Consider the following 23,845-nt stretch of genomic DNA (forward strand, 5'->3'; position numbering starts at 1 on the left):
AACTGTGTGTATCACTGTCACTATCATCCTTTTGCTCATCGATTTGCTCAAGCGGGCACCAGTAACATCTCCATTTTGAGACTTGTTGTTACTGCTTTTGGCATATTGAATACGACATGGGTAGCTTGCCAGGCTCTGCTGTGCGGACGAGATACTCTCAGTAGCTTGCCGGGCTCTCCGAGAGGGGTGAAAGAATCGAACTCCAGTTGGCCGCGTGCAAGGCAAACGCCCTACCGCTGTGCTATTGCTCCAGCCCACTGTGTGTATATATGTATTTATATATAAAAATGTGTATATAAGTATCTATGCATACATTCAATGTAAAATATTTTTATCCATTCCTATTATTTAAATAGTCCACTAATATATCCCCAAAGAAATCCAAATCTGAGTACATCAAGAGGCCAGAGAGACAGCCCATGGACTCAATTCAATAATGAGAAGTATTGGATTTGACTCCACATGGCCTTCTCACTGCAATGAGCCACACCAGAACAAAGTCAGGAGTAGTCCCTGAGTACTGTTTATGTGTGACCGCACAAAAAACAAAAACAAGATACATATCAAAGCAGAAAACATGCCAGAAAACATTTTTCTATCAGTAAAATAGAATGAACAGAAGGGCACGAGGTAGGAAAAAAAAAAGAGGAATATTTATAATTCGCATCTAATTCATATATACATATATACACCTATATATACATATATATATGCCGAAAAGTTATGAATAAAGGGCTCAGTTTGTAAAGGTCAAGCCAATAAAGACATATAAAAATAGAGAAAGACACAGTTGAAGACTCAGCATCATTACCATTTAAAGTATCTCCCAGGCAAATTAATGGCTTACCAACACCTACAGACACAGACACACCCACCTGGCAGAGCAGTTATGAAATCCCTCTGCAACATAGGTTTAAGATAGGAGTTTATGTGCCCGTGTTGGTAATGACACATTTGGGATATAAGATGTTCCACAAATTCCACTTGATCGGACTCTGACCACTGCTCAAAATATTTGACACACAGTTCCTTTTCCTTCTCATAACTTGCAGAGAGTTTCCGTTGTTTGGGTACAATCATACTGGAAGTGCCATTGGTAAGTTTTGTCTGCAGGAGTGAATTAAAAGAAATATATAACAGTAAGTATTAAAAATAAAGGAATATGTAATTTCCTGCTCTGAGATGTTTATATATTTATATGATGAACTCATTATTTTACTAGCAATCAGGTATTTGTGAAGAGCAACCATATTTCTTTAAAAAAAAAAGAAAATCACAGGAATACCATAGTAAAATTTCAAATCAGTAATACTGCCAGCTGACTAGGCATCCATTTTCAAAAGTTCCTAAGAGGGAATATTTGGAGCTACATAGATGAAAACCAAATGTGAAAGCATGTTATTATAACTAAAGAGCAACAAAAGTGAATTTGCTTTGTCTTGTATTCACCAGTTACTGAACTAGTATAAAGTCACATCCTATAGTAATTATGTCAAACAAAAGTTTATTGACAGGAACATATATGTTTAATTAAATATATTTTTTAATTTTTTTGCTCTTTGGGTCACACCCAGCGATGCTCAGAGGTTACTCCTGGCTCTTCACTCAGGAATTACCCCTGGCAGTGCTCAGGGGACCATATGGGATGCTGGGATTAGAACCCGGGTCGGCCGCGTGCAAGGCAAATGCCCTACCCGCTGTGCTATCACTCCAGCCCCATAAATCTTTTAAAGTTTTTATTTGTTCTTGGGTCATACCAGGTGGTGTTCAGGGCTTACAACTGACTCTGCACTCAGGAATTACTCTTGGCGGTGCTCGGGGGACTGTATGGGATGCCAGGAATCAAACCCTGCAAGTCTCATGCAAGGTAAATGCCCTACCTGCTGTACTCTGACCCTTATCTTTTATTTTTCTATTGTGATACTCTGAGCAGAAGACCCAGTCATGTGGTGCCAGACATCCCATCTATAGAACTAATTAGCTACTAAGTTAATGATGAGGTGTTGTTCTGATACAGTATGTTAGGTGGAAAAAACATTTTTTAAAAAAATAAAGAACAAGTTTACTTAAGTCTAAAGGGTCAAAGGTAGTGACGGACACTTGAGCTGAGACTAAGGAAATGAGAGGATTAGGTATTTGTTAGACTGTGGAGGTCCTAATTTAAAATCTTTTAAAGTTTTTTTTTTTTTTTGCTTTTTTGGGTCACACCTGGCGATGCACAGGGGTCACTCCTGGCTCTTCACTCAGGAATTACCCCTGGCAGTGCTCAGGGGACCATATGGGATGCTGGGATTAGAACCCGGGTCGGCCGCATGCAAGGCAAATGCCCTACCCGCTGTGCTATCACTCCAGCCCCATAAATCTTTTAAAGTTTTTATTTGTTCTTGGGTCATACCAGGTGGTGTTCAGGGCTTACAACTGACTCTGCACTCAGGAATTACTCTTGGCGGTGCTCGGGGGACTGTATGGGATGCCAGGAATCAAACCCTGCAAGTCTCATGCAAGGTAAATGCCCTACCTGCTGTACTCTGACCCTTATCTTTTATTTTTCTATTGTGATACTCTGAGCAGAAGACCCAGTCATGTGGTGCCAGACATCCCATCTATAGAACTAATTAGCTACTAAGTTAATGATGAGGTGTTGTTCTGATACAGTATGTTAGGTGGAAAAAACATTTTTTAAAAAAATAAAGAACAAGTTTACTTAAGTCTAAAGGGTCAAAGGTAGTGACAGACACTTGAGCTGAGACTAAGGAAATGAGAGGATTAGGTATTTGTTAGACTGTGGAGAAAAAAGGATCTGGGACCTCTGAATCTAGGCAGTTTCTGCTTACTCCTTTGAGCTTGGAGCCACCATATAAGATTCAGGCTTTGGTGCTGAAACTTGGAAGGTATAGAGGAAGTGACAGGGAGAGAAGTGTCACAAGGAGAAACATTTAGAAGCATGAAAACGACATGATCTGAAACACTACTAAATGTAGAAAAAACTGTTAAGAGACATGAGTGGAAATAAGGAGACTAAGTAAGTATATTCCATACAAGTCTACGGAACAGAGTGGTGGCTTTTAGATTATGTGGTGAAAAAAATTCAATTAAATAACTAGAATATTATTTGCTAAAATTTGAAAGCCCTCAACTAGATATGATAATATTTCCAAGTTTCAAGCTGGAAAACACCAAAAGATCAAAAATCAATTGAAACTTTCACTATTCTAAAGAAAGTTTTCTTTAAATGACAATAACAAAGTGGTACATCTGAGTACTTTTCAAGGATGAATTTTCAGCATATTTGCCTGAGGAAATCTTAATTTGGCAGGAGACCCAAATTACTTCACAGTTCAAACCTGCTTGAACATATTAAGTATGCCACCAAACTCTCAAATTTGGATAATCAACTTAATGCTACTTAATGAAAAGCCTTGCCTTAAAGTATAGCTGTTAAACCTATATGCAAGTCTTTTTGGAAATGATTTCTGCTACCCAACAGAAAGTGCATCTTCACAAATTGCGTGTTTATTTATTTTTTCGAGTATTTATTTACAAGGAGAGTGGACACCTCTGTAAACAGCAAGCCCTAGTATACACGCTAGGATTTTTTCTAGCATAAATGCTATTTGATGTCTAAGAGATAGACCAAAAATTATTAGTTAGAACCTTGCTGGAAAGAGGCTTTGGGTGATTTTAGGGCTGCTTTTTGTATATGTTGTTTTGATTGCAATCCCTGAACAGAAAAAGTTGCAAAATATAGAGATTTACAGAGTTAACAAGTGGGTAGGTTTACAGCTTGACCAAAATTTATGCCAACACCTAAACCTCTCATTCCGTCATCTAAAACGTGGGAATGAGGGGCTAGATAGTAAGGAAATTAGGGTGCTGGCCTTGCACATAGCTGATCCTGTTTGATACTTGACACCACATATGGTCCTTGAACCCAACAATAGTGACCCCTGAGCACAGAACCAGAAGTAAGCCCTGAGCACAGTTGGGTTGTGGCTTAAAAACAACAACAATGTAATACATAAAAGGTGGAAATGAACCAGAATTGGATACTATCTAGAGTATTGCTGTCTACTACAGAGAAGTGACAGTAACAGAAAAATCAGCATGCACTATAATAATTGTATACTGTAAACAAATAAGATATTTCTACATTCATTAGGGGCCATGTTTTTATCAGTGCTTCAGAGTATTAATACAACTGTCCACCTAGCACTAGTCCATGCCTTGGCCTCCATTTCAGAGCTTGCCTACATTTCCTTGGCCCTCCCTCATTCAAACATCTGGTGAAAGGCCAGGGAGATAATGCAATAAATGCCAGCATCACCAAAAAAGTAATAAATGAAAAAATAAAAAGGCTTAAATAAAAGTACAGATAAACTTGACATTGTAAGATTCATTCCAATTAGTCTATAGAAACAATATAGCATCAATCAAAATCTTGGTAAACAAGTTGACACTGATGATTCTAAAACTTGCACAGAAATGTCAAGACTAAAATTTGGCTTTGGAATCCTGGGACTAAGCTCGGTAATAAAAATGTTTTGTAAAAAACAAAACCAAAAACCTGTTCTGTAAGCCTGAGGTTGCAGGAGCCAGGAGTTCAATGTCTAGCCCACTCTAACATGCTGAGTGAGATCCAAGCAGCTTAGTTATCTGGGATCCTCGGCACCACCACAAAGTGTGTGATCTCTGTGTGCAAGCAGTGTAACTAAAGTGTGGAACCGCTGCGAGCACCACCACTAAAGTATGCAAGCAATGTAACCAAGCATACACAACATTTGCTCGGCAAAAAAAAAAAAAAAAAAAACCAAAAAAACCCAAAAAACCAAAAAAACAAACAAAACAAAAACATTTGGGGGCTAGAGAGGGGTTAAGGTGTTTGCCTTGCAATGTAGCTGGTCTTGGTTTGCTCTCTAGTACCACACACGGTCCCTTAACTACGTGGGGCACGCTTGAGCACAGCCAGAAAGAGCCCTCCTGAGCAGTGCTAGGTGTGGACCAATACCTGTCTCTCCAAAATATCTTGCTAGCACAATCTCGAAAAATAAAAACAAAAATAGAAGACTTGGAATGCCAAATTCCAAGACTTGTATTACTAATCAAAATAGTGTGTGTTTTGGAGCAGAGGGGCAGTTCAAACAGCTGGAGTGCATGCTTTACACGAGTGAGTGCTTGAGTTTGATCTCTGTCCCCACATGGTCCCTCTAGCATGGTCGGGCATAGTCCTGGTGGCTCCTGAGCAGTATGGTATTACTCAGCACTGCTAGGTCTTGGAACAACTGTATCTCTGGGCCTGACCACTGAACAGTCAGGCCTCACAGCTGAGTTGAGTAAGGCTAAGAGTGGCCCCAGGGACCAATACTAGATGGGAAACTGGGAAAAGAGTGTGGCTTTGGTTAAGACAAACACGAAGATCAATGGAATAGAATATGGAGTTCACAAATAGATTCATATATGGCCAACTGATTGTTTTTTTGGGGGACGGGGGATTGGACCATACCCAGCAATGCTCAGGTATTACTCTTGGCTCTGCACTCAGGAGACTCTATGGGGTGCCAGGAATCAAACATGGGTCAGCTGCATGCAAGGTTCAAATGCTATGCTATTGTCCTGGTGCCCCCAAGTGGTTTTTGAGTAAGGTCCCATCATAATTTAATAGTGAAAGGATAATGCTTTTGTCTTGTTTTGTCATCTTTTGGGCCATAACCAGTAGTACTCAGGCCTTACCCCTATCTCTAAATTCAGGGAATACCTGGTGATGCTTGCCTGGATTGGCAACATGCAAGGCAAATGCCCTACTGCTGAACTGCTACTCTGGCTTCTGAAATAATAATGCTTTAAAACATGATGGTGAGGAGCCAGAGGGATAGTACAAGCCTTGCACATGCTGACCTGGGTTTGATCCCCGGCACCCTATAAAGTTCCTGAGCCCTGTCAGGAGTAATCTCTGAGTGAATATAAAAGAATTAAGCATTAAGCATTGTTGGGTGTAGTCCCCAAACCAAACCAAAGATGATGTGATAGGAAAAAAATATTATTTATATTATTTCTTACTTAGACCACATACAAAAATTAACATAACTAGACTTTCAATTTATATGTAAGAACTAAAACACAAAACATCTAATAAAAAATAACCATAGGAAGAAAAACAGAAACGAAAACAAGGAAGAAATAGCCAGGAGTAACCCCTGAGCAAAGCCAGGCATGGTCCCAAAACCAAAAACAAAACTAAAAAAAAAAAAAATCAAATCATAAACTGGATAAAATTATACTGTATGTATTTGACAAGGATTTGTATCTAGAAAATATAAAGAACACTTGGACTCAATAAAAAGAACAAATAACCGGCTTTCTAAAAAACAAAACGTGGACAAAAAGATATGACAAAACACTACACACCCATACCCCTCACACATACACCCCACTGATGGCCAGTAAACACATAAATAATTTTTTAACATCATTAGAAACTTGGGAAGTACAAACTGAAATCACAGTGAGACAATCTTACTAAAATGTTTAAAGAAATAGACTACACCAAGTCTCAACAAGAATGAGTCATAGATGATTCTATTATATAGCACAGGCAGTATATTTTTGTTTTTGCTTTTTGGGTCACACCCAGCGATGCTCAGGGGTCACTCCTGGCTCTGCACTCAGGAATTACCCCTGGCCGTGCTCAGGGGACCATATGGGATGCTGGGACTCGAACCTGAGTTGGCCGTGTGCAAGGCAAACGCCCTACCCGCTGTGCTATCACTTCAGCCCAGCACAGGCAGTATGTTAATGATTCAATCACTTTAGAAAATAGGTTGTTGCTCTGGTTTCAATTCCTGGCATCTCAGGGTCCCCTGGAATCCGTACACCCTTAAGAATGAATTCTAAGCACCACCAGGTATGGCACAACCCTCCCCCACCAAAAAGTTTTCTACACAATGACTCCTATGTTCATAGTTTACTCATTTTAGTCCAAAACTGAACAAGTCTCAGAACCCATTGAGAACTGCACTGAGGGCCAGGGGATATGGTTCAGGGGTAGCACGCCTGCCTTGTAGTAATGATGCTGCCAAGTCTGACCTCCAGCACTGTTCCACATTGCTCAAATGATCCTTTAGCCATAAAACTGCAATCTCTGGCATGCCAGAACCAAGTTGCAGCTCAGGTGAGCAACGCAACCCAAATGCACATGACTAATGAGTATGTCCAGTAGCAATAAAGAACTGCACTGATAGACTGTGATATATTAGTGTAATGAAATATTACTAAGCATTGAAAGAAATAAAGTACATATAGTTTTCATCCATTATTTTAGAGAATGAGAAATCACTGATGTATATGGAAAAGATGCTGGCCTGTCCCAGAACCCCACCCTACCAAATCAAACCAAATAGGAATGCTTGACTTTTGGATAGCACAAAAATGACAAAGATAAACCTCAAAAAGCATGCTGAATCAAAGAAGTGAGGCACAAAAGAGTACATTATCAATCTACTTATATGAAACTTCAGGAGCAATAAATCTAATTTTAGAGATAAAAACAGTTCGGTGTTTGCCTGGGGCTGGATATTGGGGGGTGGGGTTGACAGGTAAGAGCACCAGGGTAGTTTCTTAGGGCAATAAAGATGTTTTATAGCTTGACTGTCAACACAGGTATTCATACACATATGCCAAAATTCACTGAAGTATACTCTTCAAAAGTATTATATGTAAATTATACTACTTTAATAAAATCGATTATTAAAAACTTGTAAGTACAGAGTATTTCAATGACAAATGTCACTGCAAAATTAATTTTGTTTGCAGCTAAGGAAGTGCCTTTGTAGAAAACTCTTAAGTAAATTACTTGTATCCTCCCACACAATTTTTTTCTAATGTCTTAAGTATGGGCCAGAGAGGCACTAGGTTCAATTCCTGACAGTACTGCATAGCTCCCCAAGTCCCCTTGAGGTGACTCTTGAGCACCAAGCAACAACAACAGGAAATGAGGCAACATTTCTATTTGAGGACTTCTGACAAGGAGGTTTAGAGACTCAAACTGGTACCCCCACCATAGCAATATTTAGTGGGCTGACTTGGCAAACTATTTTATGTATAGGTTGGAAGTTATGGTACAGACTGCTGAACTGGAGTGACATGACAGGGGTTTTAGTTTGCCTGCAAACTAAACACCTGGCACAAGTATTAGGCCTCAACAATCCCAAGAACCACAATAAAGTGTATAATCTCTGGTGTACCACAATCCTGCATGCCTCCAATCATCCCAGCAGTAACAACATTAACAACTACAAAAAAGGGGAAGGAAGGGGGGCGGGGAACCCACCACACTGGGGATTGTAAAGTAGTACAGACAGATGTCAGATTATAATGCTGTTGTTGAGACCTTGTGATAAGCCAATGCTACTTCAGTTAAAAAAGAAGCAAAGGAAAACCCACAAGGGTACAGTGAAAAAGTTCAATTATTAAAAAACCAAAGGTTGTACAGAAGTTTATGGAAGAAGAGGGTAATGGTTACTGGTGGCAATAGAATTGATTTGGCTTTCCCAACAAAAGCCTGATGACTCAACCACTACTGTTCAAATAGCCAGGAAAGCTGACAAACAATTTCAGTTTAATGGTAACACTAACTTCCTGCTGCTCCCGCACATCTCCTCAGCCTTTCTGTTTACAATGAACAGTTTAAGTTAGCTCCTAAAGAAAAAAAGAAAATGTCAGGTGACAAGGATATGAAATAAAAGGTGTTAAGCACTTACAGCACTGTCCTCAGTCTAGTACTCAAAGGCTAATACTTGTCCCCCTGGAAACATATTACATGTGCCATTTCAAAATTATCATTAATTTCTTTAATGACAGAAGCTGCCAGCTGGGCTGGACAAGAAAAAAAAAAAGGCACTTGCAGACCCGAACTGGCAGTCCCACCATAGCAATATTTAGTGGGTTGACTTGGCAAACTATTTTGCATACAGGTTGGAAGTTATAGCATGAAGTGACTGCTGAACTTGAGTGACATGACAGGGGGTTTAGTTTGCGGCAAACCCTGCTTAAACCACCAGGAAAGAAGTAGTGAGTAGAGAAAGCAAAGTCTTCCTGACATGGAACACCATTTGGGAACGGGGTGCAAGGACTAGATGAAGAGAGTGCTATGATTCTGTTTGGCCTTAAGGACTTGGAGGCAAGATTCTGACTTTGAAGCCTATGGTAGATGAAAGGGGATGTAATGATTTGATACTGATTGAAAGAATAAAATGGGCAAAGCTGGGAATATGGCAGTAGCCTAGCAGGGATAAAATACAATTTTGACTGAAGTAACTTTTGAGTTACCAATCAACCATCAATTATTTACTGAGTGATTATTCTGTGCTGGGGGCCTCTCTAGGGCTAGCGATACTGTGGTGAATAGGCACACAAAATTCCTTTCCCTTTTCTGGGGAACAAAGGAAGAATATATAAGATTATTCTTGAATTCATAAATTTCAGAAATATTATGAAGAAAGATAGAGAATGTAATATAAAATAGGTGAACAGTGCATGCTACCTTAACTGAAGCTGTCAAAAAGCTATGCTTCAATGGTAACATTTAAGGAGAGATCCAACGAAGAAACTTGTGAACACATGGGGCCGGAGCGATAGCACAGCGGGTAGGGCGTTTGCCTTGCACGCGGCCGACCTGGGTTCGATCCCCGGCATCCCATATGGTCCCCCAAGCACTGCCAGGAGTAATTCCTGAGTGCAAAGCCAGGAGTAACCCCTGAGCATCGCTGGGTGTGACCCAAAAAGCAAAAATAAATAAATAAATAAATAAAAAAAAAGAAACTTGTGAACACAGTGGGGACAGAACTGGGAAAAGCTTTTCAGAAAAAAAAGCAAATTAAGGTGTGTTAAGTGAAGAAAGCTAATATAGCTGACATAGACTGTGAATAGGCTGAAGCGATAGCACAGCGGGGAGGGCGTTTGTCTTGCACGCGGCCGTCTTGGGTTTGACTCCTCTGTCCCTCTCGGAGAGCCTGGCAAGCTACCGAGAGTATCTCGCCCACATGGCAGAGCCTGGCAAGCTAACCCATGGTGTATTTGAAATGCCAAAAACAGTAACAACAAGTCTCGAAATGGAGAGTTACTGGTGCCCGCGTGAGCAAATTGATGAGCAACGGGATGACAGTGCTACAGTGACAGACTGTGAATGAGGAAGAAAATGATGGGAAATGAGGTTAAAAGGTACCTTGGGACCATGATCAAATGTAGGTGACAGCAAGGAGTTTGGATTTCATCCTAAGCATAAAGAAGAACACCTCAGCCCAGCCCCATCCTCTCTCAGAAGTTTTGAAATGCTAAAGCATGCATCATTTGATTTAAGCTTCATAAATAGTTCCATCAATGACTACACAGAAAATGGGCATGGGAAGGGACTGAGAAGGAGAAGCATTAATAAGAACAGAAATAGGAAGATGAGTTAGAAAACCAAACGATTAAAACACAAAAAGACAGAAACCAAAATAAAACTACAAAAAACTGGTCATGGCTAATGACTAAGATTAAAAGTAGTGGATTATGAAATACTTAGAAGAGTTTCCTCTCACAAAGAGAAAGGTGAAAGGGCCCATGAAGAATTATAATTCTGGGTTAGACTAAAATTTCAGTATAGTTATTTAACACGTCAGAAGGTAATTCTTCAAGTAATTAATCTCGTACATTAACCTGGAAGAGGCTAGAACCAGGGCTCCTATTCCTGTGGCCAGGAGAAACAATGAAACAGGGTCAGAGAGACGAGAGTACATTTAAGGACAGGGTCTGGAGCAATAGCACAGCGGGTAAAGTGTTTGCCTTGCACATGGCCAACCCAGGTTCAATCCCTGGCATTCAATATTGTCCCCCAAGCACTGCCAGCAGTAATTCCCGAGAGCAGAGCCAGAATTAACACCAGAGTACATCTAGGTGTGACCCCGAACATAAAAAAGAAAAAAAAAGTACAGTTAAGGAGGCAGATTTTTTCCATGCAGTAGGCTTGCAAAGGCTTTGTGTGTAGTAGGCCTAGATTTTATCCCCAACACTGAGCATGCCTGGGAGCAACCCCCAAGCACAGAGCAGGGAGTAGCTCATGAACACCACAGGTTACAAAATAAACTGTAATAAATAAAAATAAAATAAGAGTATTTGACTGCACAACCCATTCATTAAAAAAAGAAAAAAGAAAAAGAAAAGAAAGAGTAAAGTATTCAAAAGGTCTATACTGTATTAATTGCTCTACAGGCTTGCTGCCAGGTCCTAAGTTAAATAAGAATCTAAAAATATTTAAATTTTCAATAATTTAAAATTATTTTTTTCTTAGGGTTGGAGAGATAGTACATCAAGTTAGGCACCTGCCTTATATGTGGGTGACCTGGGCTTTATCTCTAGTACTCCATATGATCCCCCAACCTCACCAGGAGTGCTTGATTACTGAGCACAGAGCCAGGAGAGTAAACTATAAGTAATGCCAGGTGTGACTCCCCCTCCACCCTCCGACAAAACCCCCTTTTTTTGTTTAAAACAAAAAAACAAAAAACACAGCATTGTAAACTATAGCCTGGGGGCCCAAAATGCCATCTGCACTTCTATGTTCATTGTAGCACCATTCACAATATCCAGAATCTGGAAAATACTCGAGTGCCTGAGAACAGACGACTAGATAAACTAAATTATGGTACATCTATACAATGGAATACTACAGAGCCACCAGGAAAAATGAAGTTATAAAATTTTCTTATAAATGGATGAACATAAAGAGTAACATGGATTAGTACTTCACTCCTTTTATTATTGAAAAACACTCATCGTTATGAATATATTACGTTATGTTTGCCACTCTCAAAAAAAAAAAAAGAATCATGCTGAGTGCAATGAGTCAGAAGGAGGACAGACATGGAATGACTGCACTCATTTGTGAGATATTAAAAAACATAGTATGAGACTAATACCCAAGGACAGTAAAGCCAAGGGCCTGGAGGACTGGTCCACAGTTGGAAGCTTGCCACAAGTTGGGTGGGGAGTAGGGCAATTAGGATAGCGAAGGATCACTCTGACAATGATAGTTGGAAATGATCACTCTGGACGAGAACGGGGCTCAAAATAGGTAAAGTGATATACATAACCTTCAATCTCTTTACTGCAAACCATGTGCCCCAAAGAGAGAGAGAGAAAGAGAAGAAAACCTGCCACAGAGGTAGGCTGGCATGGGGTGGTAGTGGAGGGAAACTGGAGACACTGGTGGTGGGAAATGTACATGGGTAAAGGGATGAATTTTGCAACATCATATGACTCCAAACTCAATCATTAACAACTTTTTAACTATGTATCTCAGGTGATTAAATAAAATTTAAAAAATGAAAAATAAAAGAAAAAATCAGGCAAGAAGACAAGAACAATTTTTTTTTAAAAAAAAATTAGCACTGTAACACTGCAGTCCAGTTATTCATCGATTTGCTCGAGCAGGCACCAGTAACGTCTCCATTGCAAAATTTACTTATTTATTTATTGTTTTGGGGTTATACCCAGTCATGCTCAGGGATTACTCCTGGCTCTGCACTTACGAATCAACCCTGGTAGGATTGAGGACAATATGGGATGCCCAAGATGGAACCTGGGTTGGTCACATGCAAGGCAAGAACCCTACCTGCTATACTTTTTTGCTCCAGCCCTTGTGGCCAATTTTTCAAATCCGTATTTTCCTGGTTCAATTAACAGGAAATGGCTGGACAGAGTTAACTGTGACAGCACAATGGGCTAGGGCATAGGCTATGCATACAGGAGGTCCAGGTTTGATCTTCCGCACTACGTCATCAGGAATTATTTCTGCCCCCAAGCAGAGTTGGGAGTAGCTCCTGAGCACTGGTGTCCTCTCCCAACCCCACTCCGCCATACATCAGGTAAATGGTATTATCGGCATTTCATTATGCACGAATAGCAGGAAGATCCTAAATAGTTCCAGAACTCTTAAAGAAAATGAAAGAAAAAAGGCCATTAGCATGTGGACATTTTTAAATATGGGGATTTCCAGAGAAACAAAGGTTTTGGTCATAAATTAAGCATGTAGAGAAAACCCCAATGAATGCTTCAAAGTGAGAATAAAACTTTCCACATTCCAGTTCTTTAAAATAGGGCTGGACACATAGGCAGGGGAAGGGGTGGGATGGGGTTCTTGGTGGTGGAAAAATGTGCACTAGTGAAGGGATGGGTGTTTGGTCATTGTATGACAGAGACTTAAACTGGAAAGCTTTGTAACTGTTCTCACGGTGATTCAATTAAAAATAAAATAAAATAGGGTTGGAGTGACAGTATAGCAAGTAGGGTGCTTGCTTAGCACATAGCCAACCCAGGTTCTACCCACAGCATACCATATACCTGTAGGCATACCCTGAGCCCACCTGTAGTGATCCCTGAGCACGGAGCCAGGAGTAAGCCCTGAGCATTGCTGGGTGTGGCCTTAAAGTCCAAACAAAAGAAACAAAAAACTTGTCTAAAATAAATTATGTGACTTGAACTTAAGAGAGTGTGCAAGAAGTAGAGTGCATACCTTGCATGCAAAGGGATCAATAAGAAAATGATGGTTGGAGGAATCGGTCAGGATAGGAGATGTGTGCTGAAAGTAGATAAGGGACCAAACGTGATAACCTCTCAGTATCTGTACTACAAACCATAATACCCAAAAGTAGAGAGTATGGGGAATATTGTCTGCCATGGAGGCAGTGGGAGGGTGGGAAAGGTGGGGATACTGGGGATACTGGTGGTGGGGACAGTGCACTGGTGGAAGGATGGGTGTTTGATCATTGTGTGATTGTAACTCAAACATGAAAGCTTGTAATTATCTTACAGTGATTCAATAAAATAAAAAAAAAAAGGCCTTGATATGTTGGCTCTGTTTGCTGGATAGCTGCTCAGCACCAGCACTGCTCAGCACTAGTGGGACTGGTGTTAGCACTCTAACACCGGCTCAGCACCAAACCATCGCAGGCCCGTACCACCATGCAGTGTCACCAGGGGTCGTCCCCTATTCTGTAGTATGGATGGGCAGGCCTCACCCCTCAACAGAACATTATCACTTCCAGAGATCAAAGAAGTAATCCATTATCTTTTTGGGGGGAGATAAGAGAGCAAATGAAATGAAATGAAATTAGTGATTGTACAGAGAGAATGGGACATACATTTCAACAGAAGTAAACATCACATTTCTCTGTGGGATTATTGCATTAATATTTTAACAGCTTCTACTAAATATGATTACATATTAGGTGAACTCATAAATATGTCAAATCTGATTAGTGAACGTGGAAGACAGGAAGGTACAGATTTGTCAGCAGAAGGAAAGTTCACATTATGAGCCCGATTTCTAATAACCAACAAGAAAAGCTTGCAATCAATTCTTTTACATAAAATAAAACTTACTTGGAAACAAGCTTACAAATGTCTCAGTATGTATGATTATTTAAAGACTGGTTACTTACCAACCTTTTTTTCTATTTATTATTAAAGGAAAATCATACAAATCCACCAAAATGAAAAAAAGCTGTTTTGGTTATTTTCAGGTTTTTTTTTTTTGGGGGGGGTAATTAAGGGGATGGCAGTTACTTAACATTTTTAGGTCTTCAAGCTGAGCCCCTTTCTATATGAGTTTTTGTTCGGGTTCTCTCATGCAACTTTATAGCTTCTAGGGTGATAGGTTCTTTTGTTCTAAACCGAGGAACTCACAGCAGTTTAATTTACTGCTGCATTATTATAGTTACTAACTACACACACCTCCAAGGCTGGTAAACCCACTGATGTAGACAGTGCCACCTTAAAAGGATTTTTGGATGGGTCTTAGTGATGGGAGAAAAAAAAGGACATAATGTTTAATTATAAGAAATGATTGAAATAGGCACAGACATACCCCGGGTGCCTCTGCACTGCAGCAAGCTCTAAACTTGTTATCGTTAATGGTTTAAATTTCACTGTGCTAATCATTTCAGGACACAAGCCTTTCTTGATAATCTAATGAATTATTCCAACATCCTTCAGCAAAAAAAAAATCCTCCATGACAGCACTAATTACAAGACGTTTTCCCAGTGCTTATGTAAAATATGACAGAGCAGCAGCTTAGGGAATTGCAGAAAACTGCTTCTAATTTCCACTGAGAAACTGACAAACACCTCTCTTTCATCTCTCCCAGCTCTCAAGTAAGATTTAACTTTCTCATTTAGTTAATTACCGAGTGAGGATCATCATTTCCCCGGATCGGAGCGGCACAGAGCCTTTATCGTGTTAACTTGTGAACTTGATCGATGGCTGCTGCTAAAACTTAATAACTTCACCCCCTGGCAAATTGTAAGATAAATATAATAGGAGAAACTCTGACAGTAAAAACCTGCCAGAAATGAGCGCTGTGTTTATGTTTCTTTGCAGGCAGCAAAAAAAAAAAACAACCGACAGCTTATTACTGGTTGCGTGTTACTTATATTTAAAAGACTCCAGGCAGTTAACTTTCCATGTACTGTTAAAACTTTGCTCACAAGACGGGGAAAAATGGAAAAAAAGTACCAGTGATGCAGACTTGGGGAAGTGAGGAAAGTTAAAAAAAAAAAAAAAAGAAGAACTGGGGAAAGGGCAAAGCAAGAGAACAAATATACTGTGTAAAATCATATGATTATCATATTTATATACAAAATGTCCAACAGGGCAAATAGGATTAAAATTATCTTTTAAAAATTTTGTGTTCTAATATACTAAAAACTATCTAGGAGCAAAGTAGGAGAATTTTGCTCACTCAAATTTTTTCAATGACCATAAGCCCATGCCTGAAGAATTCAATTAACTGCAGGATTCCTAGATCTCTTTTCAAAATCCCCTGCAGCTAGAAAACTATTCACTAGATACACCATTTAACCCTTTCTAAAACAAGTATACTATGGCTAGGAAATGCGTAACTTTTGTCTAGAATACCTTATTCTAGTCTTACATTTATTTACCTCCAAACCTAAGTTAGCCAATTGAGAAGAAACAGACTGAGCAGTTTTCTTTTGGTCAAATGAATATGAACTGGGAATTTTAACATTTAATTCTGGGACACTTGGTAAATGGTCTAGAACACTGATTTTTATACCTTTTATAGCAAATAGCAAGAAGAACAATAGACCATACAACAATGAAGTAGGTATACAACATATCCTCCAAGCCTGATAACAGGCATGAAAACAAATCTGTATGTAAACTTCCAAAAGTCTGTCACAACCACTATCCTCAGAATATTCCATTACAAAAAAGAACAAAATATGCACTAAGTTTTGGGGAGTCACAGAAAAGCAGAAATGCTCTGATAGCACTTAAGAGTCTAATTCTAACTTGTGAACTGTATTTAACATCTACTTTGTGCTATTACAGTTCACCAGCTAAAGGTTCAAGGAATCACCATCCTGAAAGTTAAAAGGATTTGGAAAATGGAACATCAAAAGACAAAAATAAATTCATACTTACTAGAGAATCAAATGTGGTTCCTCACTTTACTTTGTTTTCACTTTTGTTAAAAAAGCATCTATTTGGATCAACCAAAGAATTATCAGTGATTTAAAAAAAATAGCATTTACAATTTGCAGCAATGTAGACAGAACTAGAGGGCACTGTGCTAAGTGAAATCAGAGGGAGAGGAACAAATACAGAATGATCTCTCTCATAAATGGAAAATAAAGAAACACAGTAAGGGAATAACAGTTGGCCAGTGGCAACAAACCCTGAGAGTCAGCCTGCGGAACTGAATTTGCTAGGCATGGAACTGGTGGGAGGGGACCTTGAGACATTGGTGGAGGGACAATGACTTGTGGTGTTGTGGGGTTTGAACGCTGTCTAGCTGAAGCCATTATTAACAGCACTGTAGATCATGGTGCTTAAATACAAATGAAAAAATAAAAACTGCATTTATGATGGGCACACAAAAATATGAAAAATATAGAAGCACAAAGAAAAATTGTTCATCATGGGCTGGAGCAATACATTGCAGAGGGGGTACAGCACTTGACTCAGACAGTGTCAACCCGTGTTCAATCCCCAGCACCACATATGGTCCCTGAGCACTCCCAGGAGTGATTCCTGAGTGCAGCACCAGGAATGAGTCCTGAACACAGCTGGGCATGGCACACACACACACACACACACACACACACACACACACAAAAATCCTCATCATTTCAACAGAAAAAAAAAAAAAGCCAGTGTTCACATTTCAATGGACATATATTTTTCTGGTCTTGAAAAAAACTCAGTAAAATCCATGACGCATGAAGTGGTGTTGCTATGTCATCTAGAGGATTTCTTTGTCTATAACATCAAATTAATGTTTGAAAGCAGGCCAAAATTGGTGTCACTTGCAGATAACATCTGATTTTGAAAATCTGATTCTGAAGGGTTTAGAATTGCAGATGATTCTGATTGTAGAAAGGAGTGGAAAGAAGAGTAGTAAAGTAGTATGAAGATGGGGGAAAAAGGGAAAGAAAGGGAAGAGGACCTGGGCTGGGTTAATGGGAGGGGTCTTTGGGGCACTGGGGAAGTGGGCACTATGGTAATGCGTGTGGTGTTGGAACAATGTATACATGAAACAACATTAACAGTATTGTAAATTACAGTACCTCAATAAAAATGGGAGAAAAAAGAAAGGGAGGGGCTGGAGAGATAGCACAGCGGGTAGGGCGTTTGCCTTGCACGCGGCCGACCCGGGTTCAAATCCCAGCATCCCATATGGTCCCCTGAGCACAGCCAGGGGTAATTCCTGAGTGCAGAGCCAGGAGTAACCACTCTGCGTTGCCAGGTGTGACCCAAAAAGCAAAAAAAAAAAAAAAAAAAAAAAAAAAAAAAAAGAAAAAAGAAAGGGATATGAGAGCAGAAGAGAAAGGAGAAGCTGAGAAGAAAAGGGAGAAGAATGATCAAGGAGACTTGGGCTGGAGGAAAGAAATGGGGCAAGGGCAAGGATAAGTGAGAGACCGGAAAGAACTGATAATAATAAGCAAGGGAAGAGATGGAAAAGATACTGTGGTGGGATAGCTGGGGGCAAAGTGGAAAAAAAAATAACCAAACACAGAGAACCTGCTTCTAGAAAAGCAAAATGCTTGTTGTGCAAACAGGTCCTCTCCCACACAATAAAAAATAAACATCAAGAGGGAGAGGAGATGAAAAACTATTTTTTAAACCACTACTTAATGTTTCAGGCAGAGAGTAATAAAGTTTAATTGTCTGGAATCTGGTTGCTCTTTTCTGTATAACTTCCTCAGAGGTTGCTTATATGGATGTAAAATAATGTTAATATTACCCAAATAAAATTTCTGTGATGGATAAAGTTGAAGCTAAGTCTTCTCCCTGACTTCCCCCTCACATCCTCCCTTTATTTTCAGCAACAGAAAGTTAAGTTGTACCATAAATAACAGGGGATGATGGAGGCATTAGCTACAGAGGCAGACACAGAGATATACTTAAAATACAATTAAAAAGTACATGGGAAAAAATGGTCAGTTTTTAATAATGAAGGGGGAAAAATAAAACTATCTTCCACCTCTTAAGAAAGCCTTTAAGAAGCTTTATCTAAAACATGGATTAGGAAAATACAGGGCTTTTTCCTTTTTGGGGAATAGGATCTCAAGAAGCCAACTCAGCTTTCTAGAAGAAATTCAACTCTTTCCAAATGCTTGTTAATGCATGTTAAATGCAGCAAGAAATAATCCTATGAGGCATCAGCACAGGCCTCTCTTAGCTGCAGTGAATGAAGTAAATGACTTGTAACTTCTGGAAGTCTTGGTTATCTCCAGGTAAAACTTTAATAACCCTTGGTGCATCAAGGGACTAAAGGCATTTCTCTCTGGAATACTTGGGTAATTGTTTTCTTAATTTATCCAGGAGATGCTTAGTTTGGATGCAGCATCTGTTTTTTTAGCAGAGGTGACCAAAATAACTTGCCCAGATTCACATAAGTTAGTGACTTCAGATTAAATTTCAAAATGTAGTTGTATAAAGTGTACAGTTTTCCTAAAATGAAATTCTGGACCTTTGTCTTATTTTTATTGACAAGGAAGCTCCAAGTCAATGACTAAAACTAAATAGAATATATTTTCTTTTCTTCTTAAAAAAATTTGTTGTTGTTATTTTTAAGCCAAACCCAGCAGCTCTCAGTGCTCACTCCTGGCTGTGTTCAAGGATCACTCCTGGTGGTACTTGGGAGAACATGTGTGGTACTAGGGATCGAATCTGGATTGACCACATGCAAGGGAAGTGCTCTACTATCGCTCCAGCCCCAGAAGGTGTTTTCTACAGCACAAGGAAAAGAAAAAAATGTTCATTTTTAAGCACCAAAAACCATAAGTGCTGCATGAAAACCTATTCATGCAACACTTAAGTGTTACAGCTCTTTTAGAATTTGGAAAGTCGTACACCATGCCCCCCCACACCCACAAAAGAGAAAATCTATTCAAATGTTGTTCTTAGGAGCCTATGTAACAGAACATTGAGGAAAAATACCATGATTTGGTACTTGCTCCATTCCAGTACTATTATATCATTAACGTGACCTGTGATCCTGGGTAAGTCACTTCACTGTGGTTCAATTTCCTCACCTGTAAATAATGATTCCTACAACAGTTATCTATAGAGATTAATGCTATATAGGATGAAAATAATAGCTCACTGGGTTGAAGCACATGTATTGCAATACTCAACTGATGAGCCAGAGAAAGAGATCAGAAGGTTTAAGTGCATACCTTGCATGCAGGAGTCCAAGCATGACATGATCCCCTGAATACTATCAGGTTGGGAGGGCAATGAAACATGTGGTACCAGGGCTCAAACCAGGGCCTGCTGCAAGCAAGATATGCGCCTTAATCCCTGTATTGTCTCCAGCCCCCATTCATTCACTTTAAAGATCAGATCCCATTGCAACAGAGGACTGCTTAAGATCACATAGGTAATTAATTAGTGATATGACTGGGTCCTCGAGCTACCTTACTTTGGCTGTGATGCTGCTTACCTGAGAATGGTTTTCTCAATTTTTTGTATAAACAGAAATAATAATAGAAGAATAAATAGAAGAAAAGTGCCTGTCATAGAGATGAGGGGGCAGGGGGAACAAGGGCAGGGCCGGAGGGAAACTGGGAATATTGGTGGTGGGGAATGTACACCAGTGAAAGGACAGGTATTGGAACATTACATGACTGAAATCCAATCATGATTAACTTTATAAATGCATCTCACTGTGATTCAATTAAAAAATTATTTCTTTAAAAATTTCCATTTATTAAGTTAAACATCTTTTTCTAAAGTTATCTAGTTTAATAAATATTAAAAAGTTTGTTCAAAAAATAGTAAGGGAGTAAGTTCAGAATGTCAACACAAAAAGGTTGAAGCTCTTGAGTTTCATATTTCCTCAAAGCTCCATGTGAACATAAGTCACACCCTGGTGAAGTAAGAGGCTGGATGGAAAGCCAGAAAATGTCTTTATGGCAGCCAATGCATGCTACAAGAAAAGCCAAGTTCGACAAAGAAAGGATATGCACAATTCCTATTTCTTTTTCTTTTTTTGTACAATTCCTATTTCTAAGTCAAGGGCATCAACACTGTGGAAGTAGGTCTTCTTGATTTTCATTTTCTTATTCCACCTCAACCCTCTACATACAAAATTATTTATAATCTCACGTACAAAATCTCTGATGAGAGTTTGTGCAGGTAGGAAAGTTTTTTGTGATCTTCAAAACTGCCTTTCCTTAGAAAAACCTTATGTCTGTGATCTGTGTGGCACATGAAATCCCCGTTAAAAAAAGTACCCATGTGAGGTAGATGTAAAGAGCCTTCTGACAAAATCATAGGAGATAGTTTGTTTTTCTACTAGTATTTGAGAGAAAGGAGGGTGGGCATGATGACAGCTGGTAATTTTTAGTAGGTTTTCACGCTGTCTGCTAATTGCTAAAACAAAGCACAAATTTAAGGAAGTTAAATGGAGTCTGAACCTACTGAATGTTAGCTGTTTGACTGAAACCAATAAAGTCAATTTTTAAAACTAGTATAATGCATTGAGTCTTGTTATCACTCTAAGAATTGTTCTTCCCTCACTAATTTATAAATGAATTTGTCTATTATACATTATACACATTTATTATATAATTTATAAATAATAGTATTATATAACTAAATTAGGTAAACATGTTATATTACTGTTTTGGGGCTGTCACTGTCATCCTGTTGCTCATCGATTTGCTCGAGCGGGCACCAGTAACATCTCCATTGTGAGACTTGTTGTTACTTTTTTTTTGCAAATTGAATACGCCACGGGTAGCTTGCCAGGCTCTGCCGTGGGAGGAAGGTACTCTCGATAGCTTGCCAGGCTCTTCAAGAGAGGCAGAGGAATCGAACCTGAGTTGGCCGAGTGTGAGGCAAACACCCTACCCACTGTGCTATCGCTCCAGCCCGTTTTGGGGCTATATTTTATTTCATTTATTTTTAATTTTTATTTTTTTGCTTTTTGGGTCACACCCAGCGATGCACAGGGGTCACTCCTTGCTCTGCACTAAGGAACCACCCCTGGTGGTGCTCAGGGGACCATATGGGATGCTGGGAATCGAACTCGGGTCGGCCGTGTGCAAGGCAAATGCCCTACCCGATGTGCTATCGCTCCAGCCCTTGGGGCTATATTTTAGAAATGATTCTGAAAGACTGAAAAAATGTGCAAATGTAGTTCACACCATATTATAGAACATATTTAAAGATATTCCTTTTGCTCTTTTCTATCTTCTCAAATTGTTCAATAGAAAAATTAACCTAATGTCAAGTACCATTCCTTTTTGAAAGCTCAGTTTTACTTCAATTTTTTTTTGTTTTTTGTTTTGGGGGACACATTCATCTGTGCTGAGGGTTTACTCCTGGCTTCTAACTCAGAAATCAGTCCTGTCAGGCTCAGGGACCATATGGAGTGCTGGAGACTGAACCCAGGTTAGTCACATGCAAGGCAAGTGCCCTACCCACTGTACTATTGCTCGGGTCCTACAATTTAAATTTTGAGATTATAGCATTACACCATGCTATGGGCTATCAAATGCTATGCTTTTAAAAAAGAAATAGGTAGCCTTATTATTCAGACTTTTCTGCCTGCTACATATTTAATAATAAAAAAAATTTAAGCATTAGGGGCCAGGAAGATAGTTCAAAGGGGTAGAGCACATATCTTGCATGTATGCAAGATCCAGAGTTTAATTTCCTATGCCACATGACCCTGCCCCTGAGCACAACCAGACAGGAGCAGGCTTCTCGTAAAGTTTTCATTTTTTTCTTTCTTAAAGAAATAGTGGTGATTTTCAGGTATGTTAAGATTCACTGACTCAAGTTGAGTTTCTGAATGCCAGTTACACTTAGGAAGATTACTATATTCCTTGGAAGAGAGGGCAGGAAGTGACTTAAGTTTTGTTAGATTGATAGTCCTGAACAATATTTTCTGACAAAAGGAAACAGGAAATTCTAATAAAAAATATAAATTTTTGTCATGGAAAAGCCTTAGCCCCTTCTCTTCATTTACAATCCTGTGGCCATATATAGACAATTGTTCCCTTACGCCACTCCTCTGAACAAGGTTAGAGCTCCCTCTAGCACCTTTAATGAGGGAAACACCGCAGGCCCTGACAGAGCTGACACAGTTTGGTTCTGCCCACGGTTAAGAGCAATATGGCGATTTTTATTTTTAATTTGCTTTAATTGTTGCTATGGCATAAATAATTAATAGGCTGCCTAAGCCAGTTTTGTAAAGTTCACAATATAGAAAGCTAGGAGAGAAATATCTACTTAGAAAGGAAGCTTGAAAATGGTTATAACTGCAGTAATATTAGCGAATTCGAAATATTTATTCATGATTTGTAGCAGCATTATGACTCACCAATAAAGAAACATGCTACCAAAGCCCTCCCTACTAAAAAATTCTTCATGCTTTTTTCTCCCATGGCTATATAACCATCGCACCTACCGTGTTATATGTGAGTGAAGTAGGTCAGTATTAGGAGCACCCTGCTCCTTGGTGGTGGTAAAGAAGATTTGGCTGTAAACACTTAACCTAGTTCCATTCATTCTAAAAGAAGTAATTATTAGCATTAAATAACCCCCCGGACAATAGAGACCTATTCAAATGGAAACCTATATTCCTTTCCCGTGATTGTAAACTCTGGTCTTTACTGATACCTTAACCACTCACTGGAAATTGTATCAGTGCTCCCATTCACTTCTGGATATCGCCAGAAAGTATATTTAGATATGGAGTGGTAATCTTAAGAAATCCATGTAGCATTTGAACAGGTTCTAAAAAGTTCAATGACTGTGATACACAGAATCATCTGGGAATACAGCCAGAAATAAAAGGGGCTTCATTTTTCATTACTGGATTTCAAGTCTTCTCACTCTGAAAGAAACACAGCTTTTCAACCCTCTTGTTAAAATTAATACAAATATAAACCAGCTAACAAATTAAGCTCCATGAATCAAGAAAGAAGAATAAGAGAAAAGAAAAACATATAAAATCACTTAAAAAAGTTAAGGTTCTTTATTTTTAAAAATTTTTTGGGGGGACTGGAGCAATAGCACAGCAGGTAGGGTGTTTGCCTTGAAAGCAGCCGACCCGGGTTCGAATCCCAGCATCCCACATGGTCCCCTGAGCACTGCCAGGGGTAATTCCTGAGTGCAAAGCCAGGAGTAACCCCTGTGCATCGCCAGGCGTGACCCAAAAAGCAAAAAAAAAAAAAAAAATTTTTTGGGGGGGGTCACACCCAGCGATGCACAGGGGTTACTCCTAGATCATGCACTCAGGAATTACTCCTGGTGATGCTTGGGGGACCA

General features: G+C 39.4%; 1 protein-coding gene across 7 annotated transcripts in view; it reads right to left on the minus strand.

Moving 5' to 3' along the window:
- The window catches only part of BTRC (beta-transducin repeat containing E3 ubiquitin protein ligase), a 195,567-nt gene that overhangs the window by 29,220 nt on the left and 142,502 nt on the right, over window positions 1–23,845 (minus strand). For all 7 annotated transcript variants that reach the window (XM_055118750.1, XM_004616342.2, XM_004616341.2 and 4 more), the window contains one exon: window positions 876–1,107. In XM_055118750.1, coding sequence (XP_054974725.1) covers window positions 876–1,107 — 232 coding nt within the window. The remainder of the gene's footprint in view (window positions 1–875; window positions 1,108–23,845) is intronic.

This window comes from Sorex araneus, chromosome 11 (genome assembly GCF_027595985.1).
Source record: "Sorex araneus isolate mSorAra2 chromosome 11, mSorAra2.pri, whole genome shotgun sequence".
NCBI classification, from domain to species: domain Eukaryota; kingdom Metazoa; phylum Chordata; class Mammalia; order Eulipotyphla; family Soricidae; genus Sorex; species Sorex araneus.